The sequence below is a fragment of the Grus americana genome, chromosome 2, assembly GCF_028858705.1.
Source record: "Grus americana isolate bGruAme1 chromosome 2, bGruAme1.mat, whole genome shotgun sequence".
Classification (NCBI taxonomy): Eukaryota; Metazoa; Chordata; class Aves; order Gruiformes; family Gruidae; genus Grus; species Grus americana.
In genome coordinates, this window is record NC_072853.1 from 140,714,793 (window position 1) to 140,731,792 (window position 17,000).

General features: G+C 38.9%; 1 protein-coding gene across 4 annotated transcripts in view; it reads right to left on the bottom strand.

Moving 5' to 3' along the window:
* The window catches only part of GLCCI1 (glucocorticoid induced 1), a 57,776-nt gene that overhangs the window by 15,887 nt on the left and 24,889 nt on the right, over nt 1-17,000 (bottom strand). For 2 of the 4 annotated variants that reach the window (XM_054816607.1, XM_054816609.1), the window contains exons 3-5: nt 12,192-12,278; nt 4,733-4,846; nt 1,512-1,664 (exon numbers count right to left, since the gene is read on the bottom strand). In XM_054816607.1, the coding sequence (XP_054672582.1) occupies nt 1,512-1,664; nt 4,733-4,846; nt 12,192-12,278 (354 nt within the window). Of the gene's footprint in view, nt 1-1,511; nt 1,665-4,732; nt 4,850-12,191; nt 12,279-17,000 lie in introns of all 4 variants that reach the window. The other 2 variants (XM_054816606.1, XM_054816608.1) reach the window with 1 other exon arrangement.

Below are 17,000 nucleotides of genomic sequence, written 5' to 3' on the forward strand. Positions count from 1 at the left end.
AGTAAGCTCAAAGACAGTGCTAGGAGTCCCACTTCAGGTCCCAGTAGACTAGACTTCACAGAAGTTAACAGTTACATAGCAGGAAACGACCCTCTGCCCACAAAGATGGGCCTGACTTCAAGGGCAATGTCTAATTTATGACTTACTTTTGTGTCTGAAGACTCTCCCCAGCTAGATGTTTGGAAGAAAGGTTCACTATTGCCTTGGTTGCGTAAACTGCTGAGCACCTCTGGCCCCAATCCAACAATGCACTTAAGTATGTGCTTCACTGTTTTACTGGATCAGAGCCAGTACATTCAGTAACTTAGCAGACTGAGTTCTGCATCCCAAGTAATAAGCTGTTAAAGCCCAAGGACAACATTTACAAAGATGATTTGTCTGATAAATAAATGAAATGTCCTCTAACCATAGGAGATTACAACCCTAGCCATAGCAACATCAGTGGTGGCACTGTAATACATACCTTTTTATACACTCTTTGGAGATGGTGCAACAAGGTTTATTGATTTGGGCTTTCTGTTTCGGTTTCTATGTTTGGTTTTTTTTCTTTATTCCCCTGTTACAACACACACCCCTTCTAAAGGGATGAGACAGCCTTAGGAAAGCAAACTTAGCATAAAACATCTACTACTACACTATTTCATTCTTAAGACTGCTTTGTCTACACAACTAAGTCTCTGGAGAGGCTAAGACTATTCCAAAGCTTTTTCAGTTTACTGCTGAAATGAAGAACTACCAATATCAGGTTCTGGAATCTTAAACCTCTGATTAAAGTTTTATAGCTTGACTGATACATTGAATTGCTATTACATGACCATTCACGAGAAAAGAACTTACATATTAGAGAAGATTAGAAAAAACAGTAGTTTATCCCACAGCAGAAAATATTCATTGACTATTTAGGAAACAGTGGCTGTAAACCAAGTAATTTCACATTTTAAGTGTCATCTAAGCACTCCAGTGCTCCTCAATGACAATTCCAATGCTCCAGTTTTCCCACATAAGCAAAGCTGCCCCATTTTGTCAGTATTTCCCATACCGAGATCTCCTGTGGCAGATCATAGTGGTTTCATGGAAGTTAAATGGTTCACATTCATTTATGCAAGAAAAGCATTAAAACCAAAAAGCAGATCATAGCACAGGAAGCTTACGTCTTGCCTAAAAATAAGAATGCAAAATGGAGCAAATAAAATTATCTCCTCGTCTCTAATTACTTACTGCTGTAGCCCAAAGTATACAAATTTTCAACCACTTGCATTTCACACAAAAACTTTCAAGTTCTCTACAGAAAGGGCATTCAAAATAAAGTATGTTTGGCCAGAAGCCCTTTAAAAAACCCAAACCAACAAACACCACCCTGAAACACTGAAACAAAATTTTCAAACTAACAGTTCTTTGAAGAAAATTATTTGTTGTTTTAGCCACGAGGAAGGTTTCTCACAAGGAAAGTTTCCCATGTGTTTATAGATTACGAAGAAAAAACAACCATAAACACATTAATATAAGCTTACCTTGGATACTTCTTCTTTTCCACTGTTTTCCTTAATGAATACTTTTTCCAGTTCAGGGCTTATTCCTTCTACATTACACGGCACACGTGAAACAGTTGATTTTGGCACTGAAATGTTTGACAGTGGCATAGGAACTGATCTGGAAATAGAAGCCTAAAAGGTAGAGAGCAACGTGATTTGAAGTTGGAAAATGGAATAGAGACAGAAGTCTGAGACCAGTACTAAAAAAATTAAAAAGATGTTGTGTATTAACTGCGCCATCTAGAAGACCATCTTTACTTGGCAAATTTAAATCAAAATAAATACTTGCTTAAATCAAAAGTCACTAAAATTACCTCTACTTAACTCAAAAAAGTGTTCTAGAATAAAAGCATTCTACTACTACACTTATGAGTAAGTAGGCAGGCACGTGTACTTTCCAGATGTATAGACTACAGAATATGCAGTAGGGGGATGGGGACCATGCAGGGTGCTGATGCTGATGGTTTAACTGGGATCCAAAAGGCATTGCATAACATTCCTAAAGCTTAACCACTCAACTGAAATATTCACTTAATGTACTTTTATTCTCTTTTGGTTGGCTTTAGTGAATGAAAAATAAAGCATTCATTCTGAACCTTTAATTTCATTAGCTTATAGTTTTTCAGAACTTTATGTCAAAGGCCTTAAAAGAAATAATTTCAAGTTTAAGAACCAAGCATGTAAATAAATACAAGTATGGTTTTCAGAAAAACCTGTTGGAGTGGAGCTCAGTTACCAGCAGGAACCATTCACAAGAGTGCATGTGCATCTTGCGCAGTCAACCTCAAAAGCTTTACCTTGGCAGCAGCTACATAGCATAGATGCACCTACGCTGACAGCCATGAACACTGCTCCCTTCCCAATATATGTTTTCCTCTTGTTCACAGAATCACAGGATGCTTAAAACAAAATGTAAAAACCTTGCACAATGTGCAGCTCCAAAGGTGCATGTCACTTGTGTGGAGGCATTCCCTGACTCTGACAGAACACACTGCCTGCAGGACAGCTTCCCACAGTGGTGTCAGAACTGAAAACTTCACCGGCCTCGTCAGAGAACACCTTCTTGAGAAATCAAAATGTTGCACGAGCCATGACAAAGCAAGCTCCAAGTACTAAAGAACGTTCCTCCAAAGCATGTCCTAGGTGGATTTCAGTCTGTGTCCAAGACTGTTTTCACTGAGACTATAAATAGTGGCAGGGGTACCTGCAACAGCTTACTCTGAGATGGAAAGCAAACCCTTTCTACGTAAAATGTAGTGGGATCCTTTGTTATAGAAGCATCAAAGTTTCAGCAGGAATATCAATTCCCTATACGTCTTCATCACAAGATTAGGTTTTAACCACAACATTTTATGCAAACAGGAGGAGGAATACAAAGGATCAGCCATCACGGCTCAACCTCTTCTGTCTCAAACACTAGCTATTTAAAAAGGCAGTCAGGAAACACAATGACAGAACCAACATTTCAGGAGTTCAAATAGTGGCCTGTTAGTAACATGGGGTCCAAGTTAAGGATCCACTGTAGGTGAAATTTAATCAGGACTCAAATGTCTGCACTGTCAAATGAGACATGATTAACTGCTTTCTACAAGTGGCTTAAGGTTCACGAAGTCATTGACTGAACTTTGCCCGAGCTTTAGAACTTGTAATTGGGTTTCAATTTCGCTGGTAGTTTGTAATGGCTAGAGTAGACACTGCATGGGGCATCGTCCATTGCACTCTGCTGAGAATCTGGTTCATGGTCAGGTAATTTGGCAGGGTAATTTGTCCAAAGCTATTCTTCGTATGTGTCAGCATCTTTATAATAGGAGAAATACAGATATATTCAGAGCACAGGCAAATTTTTATAGTTTTATGAAGCATGAAAATGACCTGAAAACAAAAATTGTCTTAGCCAGGTTAGTGTTAAAATGACCAGCTACATTTAAATTTGCTTAAATTCACATATCACTTTGAAAGACAGGTAAGTAATTGGACAACAGAAAACAGAAGCTGTCAGACTAGGAACCGGAGCTTAACCTCTCAGAGAGGAAGGTATCAAATCCTTAGACTGATGGCTGGAGAGAAGCCCTGTCATCACAATGCCCATTGGTACAGAACATGAGAATGGTCATCAACATAATCTGGACACAATATTTTGCATCCTGAAGACTGTCTGATTGAGGTTTTATAGTAAGTCACAGTGTCTGGAACAAGAACAGGCTGGTGATGGTAGTAATTTTTCCATTTAATATGATGGAAACTCTCAAAATACACTGTAGCAACTGTACTGTAACACAGCCACTGCAACCACAAACTCTCACGCTAGGAAGACACTATCCTGTATTGACAATGATTCTGGACTACCATAACAACCAAGAGGTATGTCCTAGACAAAATCATGAAGACAGACTTTTATCTTGTAGTGTAACAGATTCTCTAGTCACCAGTCCCCAGGGCTGGGGTACTGTGGCAAGCATCATCTTGATTTCAGTTGAGTTTAAATTCTAGGTGAATTATCACTCTCGTTTTACAAAGTAAACACCACCATGTTGTTTTCCTTGATGTTACGTGGAAATTGCCTCTCTGGTCAGAAATTGATCAAAAAGCAAGGAATCAGAAAGATTCTTAAAATGAGACAAGGAAATGAGATTTTCCCTCACATCTCTGGTAATACAGCATTGCCATCTTTTACTGATGAATACGTGGTAAGGTGAATAACCAGTCTGTTCATAACACGCCAGTTAGTGTTTTGCTTGCTGCTCAAAGACTGATCAATTGTTGAGCTGCCAATCCAGACTGCTTACGCTTGGTACTTTCTTTTTCTTTATTTTCTCTTTTTCTTTTTTTCTAACCAGCTCAGATGAAATTGGGTTGTGAAACTGATAAGCAAATACCTTCCAGAGAAGCAGAGACTTTTGAAAGCTTACCACAAAAATTAGTCTTGGAATCAAGTACGTATTCCTGGAAATGCAGTCTTATCTGGCCATGTTCAGAATTTTTACAGCATCTTAATATATTTTAGTTGCTGTCATGCTGCAAACCTCCTTTATTATATGATGACTATCAGATAAATTTCAGCGAAGATGCAATGGTATCAGGTTGTTAAGCTATTCAGTGTACCACACAAGCAAACAGAAAAAAGATGGGAAGAAACAGCAGGCTGTCCACCCAACCCTGATAAGGTAGGAGGCTGTTAATATACGCAACTATCTACTTACCTGAGTCTGACTGATTGCTATATGGTTGCCATGGAGAGGTGACTGACGTTCTTTCTCTTTACTGTGACGACTACTCTGTTTACTGCGCTGAAGCTGCTGCCTCAGTTTGGCAATCTGCTGGAAAGAAGTTCAGGTGAAGTGATAATGAGTTATCGAATGGATAACTGCTGAAATCTTTGCGTATAAAGTGAATCACAGACATTTTAAATCCTCTTTGGAGGATTTTGCAAGCATATGGGATTGCCTTCCCTTCAAGCATGAGCATTAAAGCTTCTTCTTGCTTATTAGATACTTTCTCTAAAGTATCTGCCCTATTCGTCAACCTGAATATGACAGCAGGCTTAGTTTAATTACTAAACTTTCTCATTTACAAACAAGCACTGTAATAACTGATGCAAACAAAAGTAGTCAGAATGACAACTCGTTGCAATTTCTGGCCTATAACTGGTTTAAACTGGGGGCTATGAAGCCTACAGTTTAATTTGTTTGATCTTAAAGTGAACCAAAGTTTTCCAATGATAATTCATCATAAAAGCAAAGAGCCTTCACAAACAACTGGCAATCAATATGCATCACTCATCTTGGAGAACTTATTTAATACATTTAATAGCATTTCCCTGCAGGCTAAATTATCACAGATTCCTTCAGGCAGACGGAATTATCTTTTCTGCTGTCTGCCGCAAAGATGTCTAATCAAAAGTTACATATTTTAAAGGTCAAATGCAACTAAAGCCATTATCCATTTGACCTGCTCCTTCACAAGAAAACAAAGAATTTCATTTGGAGATTCCACCACTTATTTATTCCTCCTGGACAATTTCTACATGAAAGAGAGTATTTACCTCTATAAGTACTGTCTCAGAAATTCAGACTATGTGCAAATTCACACAACAGGTACAGACACTTCCTTAAGATTGGATAATTTTTTTCCTTTGGGCTCAAGTCCCACTCTTGCTCATGCTCAGCACACTGGCATATACAGCAAAGCACACACAGCCCCATTTCATTTTTCACTCAGCTAGACATACAATTTTTAAAAACCTGAAGGGCAAGTAAGGAGAAGTGAACACACATGGAATTCATAATTCAAAGAACTTCATCAGCTGCAAAGTAACCTCTCTTTCTGAGTGACAGCTTACAAGTACACGCACTCTGTGGTTAACGCCAAGTAGTTAAATTTATCACTAGTGCTCTTGCAAAGCAACTCTGTGGTAGAGAATCACTTCACATCGCTCTTCACAGTGTCAGAGATGACAGTGCTTAGTGAAGAGGTTTGGATGGAGCTTTGCTCCAGGCTGTGGACTTTTCTTTGTGATGTTTCTGGTATCACTCACAAAAGAAGGATCCACCTTCAATGCTTCCTATCAAGTCTTGCCACAGCTCATTACCCATATCCAGAGAACTGCTACTCAGAAATGGCTGAACACTCTGATCTTTCAACAACAGACAAACAATTCCAACTTCCAAAAGGATCTGTGTGTAGAATACATCAAGACAGACAGAGCCCTAATACAACTGAGTTTCTAACACAGACAAGCTAGATTTAGAGAACTGGGAGACTAATCTCTTGATGCAAGGTGCAACTCAGGCGCCATGTTGGAAGAAACTTTGAAGGAGTCTGAAGAGATACTTCATCTCCACAAAAAAAATGTCCAGAACTTCCCCATTCTCCCTGTAAGAGTAATGGGAATTAGGAAACTTAGCTCCATAGAAAGATGAAAAAGCAAGCAACCTGTCTGGTAAGGATATATACATCTACAAAGACTTATGTCTTACATCAGAATGTTGGAGAATGGGGAGAACGGGGAAATAATCTTCATCTTCCCCTTCAAAAACAGAAGGGAAAAACAATGCCCAGATGAGAAGACAGCTGTGGACTGAGATGGCTGGCTACAACAATAATCAGAAAGCAGGGAGAGTGCTGTATATAAATCTTTCATTTCTGCTGCTTCTCCTTGATGCTGTGCGCTTCCTCCTAGTTAAAAAGTTAAATACCTTTTTTTTTTTATTTAAATGAAACCTGGCTTTCTGAGCTTTCCTCAGAAGCATGCTATATAAAAAAAAAATTCTATACAATTCCACCTCAGAGATCTGGCTGACTGATTTCTGTCACAAACAGCTTGCAGATCTTGGAGAACATAGCCTCTCACTGTAAAATTTGCGCAGTGAAAGCATTAAATGGGAGAGTGTTGATAGGCTGGTATGCCTCTAGGCTGAACAAAACCTTGAAGCTCTGATATCCTGAAAGGACTTGTGGACCCCTGGAATCTGATGTTCTCTCAGACACCTCAAGAGTATGTATATTTTGGCAGTCAGTAGGTTCTTGACAGTAACAGAAAGAAAAGGCTTCTTGGGTCACTAGGGAGAAAGACGAAAACTTGTTGAAGAATCTGACTGTGTATCTGTAGTTGATATGATCACTTAAGCCAAACATACAATGCAGTGAAGAAACAGATACACCTTCTAAGATCATCTGTCCTTAGCCCTGAATTTGAAGGAACCTAGCTTTCCATGATGTGGCAGTTACCATCAGACACAAAGTGAGAAAGTAAGGATGGACATATAAAAAGGAACCTACCATTTCTTCTTCATCCTCCAGACACAGGAGACAGAGGCTTGCCAGCACAGACAACCTGGCTTCAGATCAGCCACACCAAACAGGCAGTGGCACCAAGTACATAGCTTTGCACATATGTGCACTTAGAGCCATCAAATGTGACAGTGATTTTAGTATACCAATTCAAATGCTCTCCCTGTCTACCTAGCTTGAAGATGGGCAGAAAGTTCTCATTATACAATACAGGTATTCCCTTAGAGGATACAACTGAAAATTTAAAAAAAAAAAAAAAAAAGAAATGAAATCAAGGAATTCCTCAAGGAACAAATGCACTTTGAACCCTACTTCCAATGTTCAGATACAATTATTTAAAATTATTTTGCTGCTTCACATACGTATATGCAAACATATACGGTAGTAAATTTCAAATTCTATTTTTTAGTTCACATTTGGCAAGTAGTCTCCTGTGACTGGATGGGTGGGAAGCAAAAAGCACACGTGTGCACATTTCAAAAAAATTAAGCTAGTTTTCAGCCTTTCTTCTTCCAGTGACTGTTCCCTGCAATATTGTTGATGTATCAGACTCCTTTATTGACATACTTTATAGTTATTAAAAAAAACACCAAGACAAAACCCCAAGAAAACACAAAGATCAGTGCATCATAACAGTAAAAAAACCTACATCAAATCATTGAGGACACAAACATGCAAACTTACTGTCACGCAGCCAATTTTAAGATGACCATCAAAGATTATTAAACAAACAAGAAGTTAGGAAAAGCCCTTGGTTGCTGAATATTCTTACAGCTAGAAGCATACTTGAAATAATTATGAATCTTGTCTATGCCACTTGTAATATGTACAGAGTCTAAAATAACTAATGGCACGAACCTGAGAAATAAGCAAATTAGGTCAGTTCTTTACAACACTGGAATAATCTCAGTATCCTGATAATTTTTCATTTGAAGAGACCTAGATGCAGACTACTAATATGAAGGAACATGTCACATCTTACCATTCCTGTCCAAATGCTCCAGCTAATCGGGTGTATTTCTACAAATCAGGCTACAAAACATAGTAACTTCCTAATGCTGAACAAGCCACAGACTTCATATTAATGAGAGCAAGCTCTAACTCATTCATGAACCATTTGTTAATAAACAAGTTAACCAGTAGGTCAAAGAGCAAAACAACCATTAGAAATTCACCCTAAACCTTTGAATACAATCTTTCGGTTGGTATATGAAAGCACATGAAAAGGGTAAGCTCTCATATTCGATTCTCTTTTATTCCAAAGTCCTTTTCAAGTACTCTGTCAGAGCAAAAGGGACCTTCCAACGGGGAGTTGCTGGTGTCAATGTAACAGCTACAGCATACAGAGGTACTTAAGGGAAGTGAGAAATCAGCTGAAATACATCTTTAAAAAAACTACACAAACTGGAAACTATTTGTTTTAAATCCCAGGTTTTACCCTGAACTGGAATTTATCCAGAACTGGTAAGCTATAAATGCAAATGTCCCTATTCAACAGAATTTCATACTAACTATTCAGGTTGAAAGGGAAAAAATAGCAGTGGTTCAAACCACTACTTGCTTTGTGTCCAGTACAAAGACTCTGATAGCAATCTTTATCTCCCAGTCAAGACATGTATCTATTAAAATAATGTTAAAGCAGTCTGGCATTATCTTACAAGTTATATTCAAGACTTTGTGAAAAAAAAACAACCCAACGAAAACCAGTAGATCCCTTCAGAATTAAAAAAAAGTAAATTTTGTTAGGAGGAGATAAAAAGGGTAGACTCTAAGTTCATATTGAGAGCTGGGGATTCGTAAATTTTTTTAATAGACCCACTACAAGAAAGCAAGCATTGCCTGTTTCACTGCTAGACACATTCAATCCTGACACCCACCCATTTCAATTCAAAGGCAAAATAATTTTCAACTACCCAAAGTGAAGGTTTTTTAATGTGGTAATAAAGAATTCATTTGCTTGTTTTGGATCCTCAGTCTATACACTCATTTTTAGGTTTTTTAAATGTAAATCTTTTAAAAAGAGCTCACAGTTGTGTTAAATAATTGCATTTAATTGTAATAGCTCTCAAACTAACCAAGGGAAAAAAAATTTAAACTTAAAAAGCACATTCAATCTTCTTTTATCAAAACCAATTCAAACTATGCATACAAGTATTTGGTTAGTTTACAGTATCAACATAATAAAAAATACATGCTAGAAATGATGCCATTAATTGTTGGAACAAGAAAACATGAATCCAAACTGCTAAGACAAGCCAAGGAAACTGTAAACAGCTATCTACTTGTTTACTGTCAAATGCTATGGGAAACAATTCAAAATACTGAGCAGAACTACTGTTACCTACGTTACTCATAAAAAATGGAGGTGCCCTGGAGAGGTAGGTGCCCCGGAGAGGTGATACTTTTATTTCCATTACTTAAGCTCTTGCTTTCAGCTGCCTATAGCTTTGTCAAATTTTCTCTGAAGTCTACCTATGCAACATTCAGCTCTCCTATCCCCTTCCCATCACAGATTTCAGTACAAGTAATGAAGTTGTTTAAAGAATGGGATTAAAATGAAAGGGGAGTGAAATTGTTTTACCATTTTATGTGCTAAACCACATTATTGTAGCTTTTTACCTGGAAAACTCTGTTGTCCAATGCTTTGGAAGAAAAAGCCAAACATTTATCTGGAGATCCTTTATGCTGGGAATGTGCCCCTCTAATCCCTTGGGAAAACCTTTACATTTGGCAAAGCTTTAGCAAAAATATCAGTTTGCGTGTGTTCAGGAAAGATGTTTGGAACTGGCAGCTACATTTGCTAGTAATTCAGTCTCTACTGGGCTTTAACAGTTTGAACAGAACTGCCCCAGAGAATTTCTCCTTCCAGAAACTCCCGATTACTGTGGCACAAAGAAATGGAGTGCAGAGGTACTGTTGGTATTAAACAAACTCTTAACACCCGCCACAGGCATTGAGTAGCTGCACAGAGAAGTTGGAACCAGGACTTACAGGTGAGGGACAGGAAAAAGAAAGGGATAAAATGGAAGCCAAATGATGAACAGACAGAACAGACAAGGAGCTGGAAGGTAACTGCGCAAGAGCTCAAGTAAGGGAAGACAGAGGAGAACTGGCTGGATAATGCATGCAGAATGATACTAGGACTATGAACTCAGAGAACTAGAAAAGGCAAGAAAACTGGTTTGAGAAGCTGGAAAAAGGAAAACAGAGAAAGGGAAAGAACTATAAGCTGGAGAAGACAAGGGCAGGTTTTGGGGTGAACAACCATTGCAAAATTTGGATAGAAACAATTCCTTTCCACATACCCCATTTTTTCCATTACTGTGTTCTATCAGAACGGAACCATGAAACCCATCAGCCACATGTTTCTTATCTTTCTCTTGTGGTCAGTCCATAAAGAGGACGGCAACCTAGCACAATGCATCACTGTTATCAAATGGCAGAGCCTTGCTTACATGCTGAAGGTTTCACTATCACTGACAGCCACAGCCCTGTGGTGAAGAAAAGCTGCTTGTTGCAGAACTTGATAGGGAGTGGCCAGAAAATGAAGGATAGTCTCTCAGTAAGAGCAAGCAAGCGTTATCCTGGAAGTACGGATGTTATTCCTGCCTCTGCTACAATTCCTTCGTCCTGGTAGGTAATGTTTAAGTTAAAACTTTTCAGAAACAAAACTCCTTCTGCACTAATTTCTGGGCACTGAATCTGTGATTTTGAGTGCATTCTAGCAGCTGCGGATGAAGTCACTCAGGCAGCTGTACTAATAAATCGGCTATGGTGGGTTTCATAACAGGTACTCAATGAGATGGGACTAGACAATCCTCTTTGGATTGACGTCTCTTTGGCTCAGGTCCTCATCTTTACAATGAAGCTATTGCCACCACTGGAATGAAAAATTATTCCATGTTTGTCAAATCTGATTTTAAAATTCAAGTAAACTTGTATGTCTCCTTTTGACAACTATTATTCCTATCAATGGTTGTCCAGAAGAGGACTATATATTGCCAGTAACATCATCTCCTCAGACAACCTATACATTTCTTCTCCTTTTTTAATGTCTTATTAAACAGGGAGTCAGGAGTGAAGATGCAAAGAGCCCAGAGAATCAGGGAAAAGTCCTACCCCAGGAGAGCACGCTGTGAGATTCATCTCTTAAAAAGAAAGGTGTAGCTCTTGAAGAGAGGCTGCACCCTTCCTGACAGGGGCATGACTGCAGAGACACGAGAGAGCTAGAGTTACATGAACTCTGGACAAAATGGACTTTACTGGGACAAAAACTGAAATACTGTCATTTCAGCTGAGCTGGAGATCATTTTACTGTATCTACTTTCTCACGATGCAGATCCACTTCACTTTTGGTCAGTTCTTTCTAGTTGCATTTGTAATCTACAGCAAAATACCTATGATTAAAGAGCATATCAAGTAATCATACCATTACTGTATCAACACTTACCCTCCCTTTTTGATTTGTGATGTCCTCTCTATCTCCACCCTTAAACTTAAATGAAATTTCTAACCAAGAATATGCTAACATACTGATTTTTTTTTTCCTCTTTCAGGAGAGCAGCATTAAAGAACAGAAAGCTAGTAAGGTAACGCTGAACAGAAAAATTAGTAAGCAACAACAAGCAGGTTCCTCAGCACTCACTCTGGCCACTCCTTCACAGCCAACACTGTGTAGTAGGAAGGGAGGAAATCTAAAAGGCATAAAATAACAACCACTCTTGAAACAACTCTTATGTTGGAGGTAAAATCTGTTTCAAAAGCAACAGAGGGGAGGGAAAGGGTGCAGTTTCCTGGACTCCAGATAGGGATTAAAAATGCCTTGGGCATATCACAACTTGCAAGACTCCACTGTGCAAATCTTCTCACCTCTTTTAGTTGATCAGCACTTCCCCATGATGCTGAGCGCTGATGTGATCTCTTTTCTGCTCCTTCTTCAGCCCAACAGCTAGGTGTCTAGTTGGGAGAAAAAAAAAAAAAAAAAAGAAAATACACTGTACTGAATTCTCCAGGTAAGAAAAACTTTTGGCAGACATTATTGCTTTACTCCTTCTGCGATGTCAGAGTTCAGGCATTATACATGAAGAATAAATTTCGGAATCTGATCTGCAGCAGTAATAGTGTCAATACATTAAAAAACAATATAGAAAACTAAGGCTTTGTAAACTTACATTTACAAAGGATGAGGACAATGCACATTACTGAAGAAGGAATCAGAGGCCTGACAATCACAAAAAACCTTACCTGGCTACTCCCATTTGCATTTTGGCATCCATATCTAGTTTTCACTCAGTAGACAGTTTAAAAACCCACAAGATTAAAAAAAATATACACACTCAGAGACCAAAAGCCAGGATTCACTTCTCCCATCTGTCTTCCTTAATCACTGGGCCACATAATCAATTCCTTCTTGCTAACTCTGACTTGATGCAGGGTTTGATACACCTTTTATCATTTTTGGCAATGACCTACATGAGCAGAACAGCGAAGAGCAGGACTCTTCCAGCCTTGTCTGCCAGCCCAGAAGTTTGGGGACTGTCCTTGGATGTAGGAGATATAAAGTTAAACCCCAAAGATTGAGAAGGCTCTGGAAGCCAGATCTACAAACTCCCGTGCTTATTCACCACAAGACTATTATGAAAATTGAGGGTATCCACCAGCATTTCTGAACAAGAGTCACCAGCTGCCAGAGGAGCAATGGGGACATCTAAAATCCAGGGAGTTTGGGGTACAAACCATACAAAACTCAGGGCTATAGGCACATATATAAATTTCTGAAAAGGAAAAAAAAATTTTTCAACAATTCCTACTAGTATTAGCTGAATCTTTCACAATAAGGCCCCAAGAAACAAAACCATGCCACTGAAAATGATGAGAATTTGGCAGTGAGGTTTTTCAGGGAGGGGACCACTGCTGATACTTCTCCAAGGGAGACAGGACCCCTGCCCAGCGGGACAGGCAGGATCTGGGATCCACCTCCCTGCGGGACTCTCCTCTCATGCATGGAAACCCTGTTCCTCCACGCCTTTCCTTACTATGGCTTCCTCTCTAGGGTCTAGAAACTTCTGTAGTACCCACAAACACAGCAGACACTGTTCTGCTCAGGAAGGCCGGACATCGCCTTGGAGAACACCACAAAAGCAACATCGGTAGCTCCTCACCCTCGCTGTCCTGTGAAGGGAGGTGGAAGCAGCCCTCTGGGGCCAGGCCACTCAAGCCAAGCGTGCCAGGCCAGGCACCATTAAGCACCGAACTGTATACCTTCACAACCACTGCACTGCCAGAGTACTATATAGCCTACAGCCCCACACCTAACTCACAAGTGCTAATATTTAATGTGCTAAGTCACTTTGTGTGCACAAGTGTACGTATCCCGCTTGAATTTCTGCCAGCCCTGCACTTTCCATGTTTTTGGTGTTTTTTTTCTCTGTTATTTTTACGCCACCAGAAATACTTCCACCAAAGGCCCAGCAAGCTGTGTGGGCGATTAGAAAGCAAAATGGAAAAAATCAGTAACAAAGTTTTTGCTGCATGTTCCCAGGAAAGAAAAAAAAAACACAAGTCTTTATAAAAGTTAGGGTTCTGTGTATTTATTATATGACTCTCTGTGTGGGTCTGGGGAAGAAGCAGCCAGAAGATAATGTGGCTATGAAAAAAATAAACTATCAAGAGTGAAGAGTTAAAACAGCTATTTAAAACTATGAGGGAAGCATGGGAGTCCCTCAGGTAGGCAATCCATGACTCTCGCCACCCAAAGCACAGCCTCTGCCACATGCACGCTACTACCTGTGCGTGCGTTTGTTCACTCGACATTTTAGCAGAGCCATATTCTAAATAATTACTTGTTCTTGTGGATTGGGTACTTGCCACCTCCCTGAAATTTGTGTGGAAAACACTGTATTGCTTTGAATTTTTTTTTAAACACTAAAGTGGCTTGCAGACTTTTAAAGAACTACAGAAAGTGAGGGGGTTCTTTTTCAAAATCATGGGCTTTCACAATCCATTACAATTTACTGTCCAATTTAAATTACTCTTTTCTTAAAGTATTTTACTATATCCCAAGTACAGCTGGAATCATACCCTCATACAAAACCAGAAAAACATCAATGCAAAGGAAAGTCTTTGAAAATTTCTCTTCCAAAGAGCGTATTCTGAATACCACACTGCTCTACGGTTTGGGGAACAACTCCAGGACAAAGCAGACACAGGCATTTCAGGTGCTTAAATATTTTCCTGTAGTGCACAAGGGTGTACCAGGGGTCACTACAAGCTCACAGCCTTTCAACTACAGCTTAATAAACAGAACAGAAAAGACACCAAGTTTCTAAAGAGCCGAAGTGAGTTTCTCAACACAGAAAACTAAACTGTTAAAAAACAAAACAATGTTGAAAGCAAGAGATTGCCTGTATTTTTTAATAAGCACAGATATTGATCCAGATAGCAAGAACAAAAACAAACTAATAGCAACACTCCGAAGAACTTCAATCAACAACACTGGTGACTGTTAGTAGAGAGAGGTGGGAATCCTTATATTGCAATTGATTTAATTGGAAATCCAAAATAACAAATATAAGACACCGATTCTCTTAATACTAAATGTTTTACTTTCTCAAATATGCTTTGACACTCTCTTCCACTCAAATACTATCTCCCTTGAGACAAGGATTACACAGTTGCTTTCAATCTCTGGTAAACTGAGTCAAGTACAACCTTTCAAAACACACATACAAGTATGAGTATACAAGGGGCAGACTATTTGTGTCACTCAATTTTATTTGCAGTATTAGATTACAAATACTAGATGATGCTCCTAGCACAGTACTGAAGCCAGGCAATGTTATATTAATGTGCTATTTATATTCAGATGGAAAAAAGAAAAAAGGTTAAAAAATAACACAACATAAGCAGTTACTAGAATATTATAGCAAGCCAGTCTTCTTCAAACCCTAGAAATTGCTGCTGGAGGGTAACACACTGATGTTTTAGTTGTTGCTAAGCAGTGTTCACAATTAAGTGAAAGACTTTTCAGCTTCCCAGGCCCTGCCAGCGAGGAGGCATGAGCCTTCTGCAGGAGATGCCCAAGAAAATGGGAGGTGGCACAGCCAGGACAGCTGACCCAAACTGGCCAAAGGGATATTCCATACCATACAACATCAAGCTCAGTGTATAATCTGGGGGGAGATGGGCGTATGGGGGGAGGGGTGGGGGGTGTGATGATCGCTGCTTGGCATCGGTCAGCAGGTGGTGAGCAATTGCATTGTGCATAGTTATTTTGTATATTTTTATCACTATTATTATTTTTCTCTTCCTTTGCTGTCCTATTAAACTGTCTTTATCTCAACCCACAAATTTTATTTCATTTTCTGATTCTCTCCTCCATCCTACTAGGGGGGGAAAGTGTATGAGCAGCTGCGTTGTGTTTAGCTGCCTGCTGGGTTAAACCACAATAAATATATTATAACCCACATTATGTGAAGATAAATTTTGGTTTTGTAACCCAAAATCCTTATATTCAAACAAAAGCTTTTTAAAAAAAAAACCAAACACAAAAAACAAAGAACCCCACATTTGTTACATTCAAACAGAAATTCTGCTTTTGTAAGTTTAGCTCGTGTATGAGCACTTCATATGTCACTTGAATGTTGTCATTTACATCACAAATAAGATGAGGGTGTACAGCACCCTTGATATGCCACATCTCACGAAAACTGTTTACTCATCTTTATTTACAACTTCTACAAAACAGGCTTATTCATGGAAGCCTTCATTTGTTAAAGTTATTAAAAAATTAATGAAAGTAAAGAAGTAGCTCAAAATTGTATTCAAAGAAAAATTTCTGAATAACAATAAATGAAACCAAAGTTGCTGCACCTCAAGTCAGAAACACAGTAAGAGAGGTCATAGGCACTATCTATGAAACTGCTAACATTTCAAAGCTGAAACAAATTTACAGCATCACTTAAGTATGAACTGAATTTCATGAAACTGAAGGATTATTCCTGCAAGTCTATATTCAGAAACTAAGATTTAAAACATTTTAGGAGGAGAACTTTAAAAGCATTGAATACTGCATGCTGCAGCTTGAAGAGTAAGATCACTGATATTTCAAAATGTGAAGGCTCACGGTCCCAGTTTCAGTTGACACAATGCTTGAAGCGTGCGCATGGGGCAGGACATGCAGAGAACACCACATCTGGTTGCTCTCTTTAGTCTTAATGTAAATCACAATTCCCATTGTTCTAACTCACCCAACCTTGCAAAGATTAGCATTTCTTCCAATGCATTTGGTAATTCTGCCTTGCTTTTCCACCCATGTCAGTGATATACACCTACATTCTTTCCACTTCATTTAGATGAGAATGACTGTATGGAGTACCAACCTACCTATACCTAAAATAAGACTGAATTATTCTAAATATCTCACATTTTATTGCCAGCCCTTCGCTCTAATTACTATATCTAGCCTGCATTCCAGATTAACTACACTGGGGGATGGATGCAAAGATTAAGAACACAAGTCTAGGTTTAATAGGGGAAGCAATAATGCTTTTGAAGAACTTCCACGTTCAAAAGAAAAACAACAGCACTAGAAGATAAAAGTCTGATGAGTCTTCAGATGCTTCTAAAGCATTCAAAGGCTGTCTAGAAATTTTACAGAAAGAAATGGCCTGAAGAGAT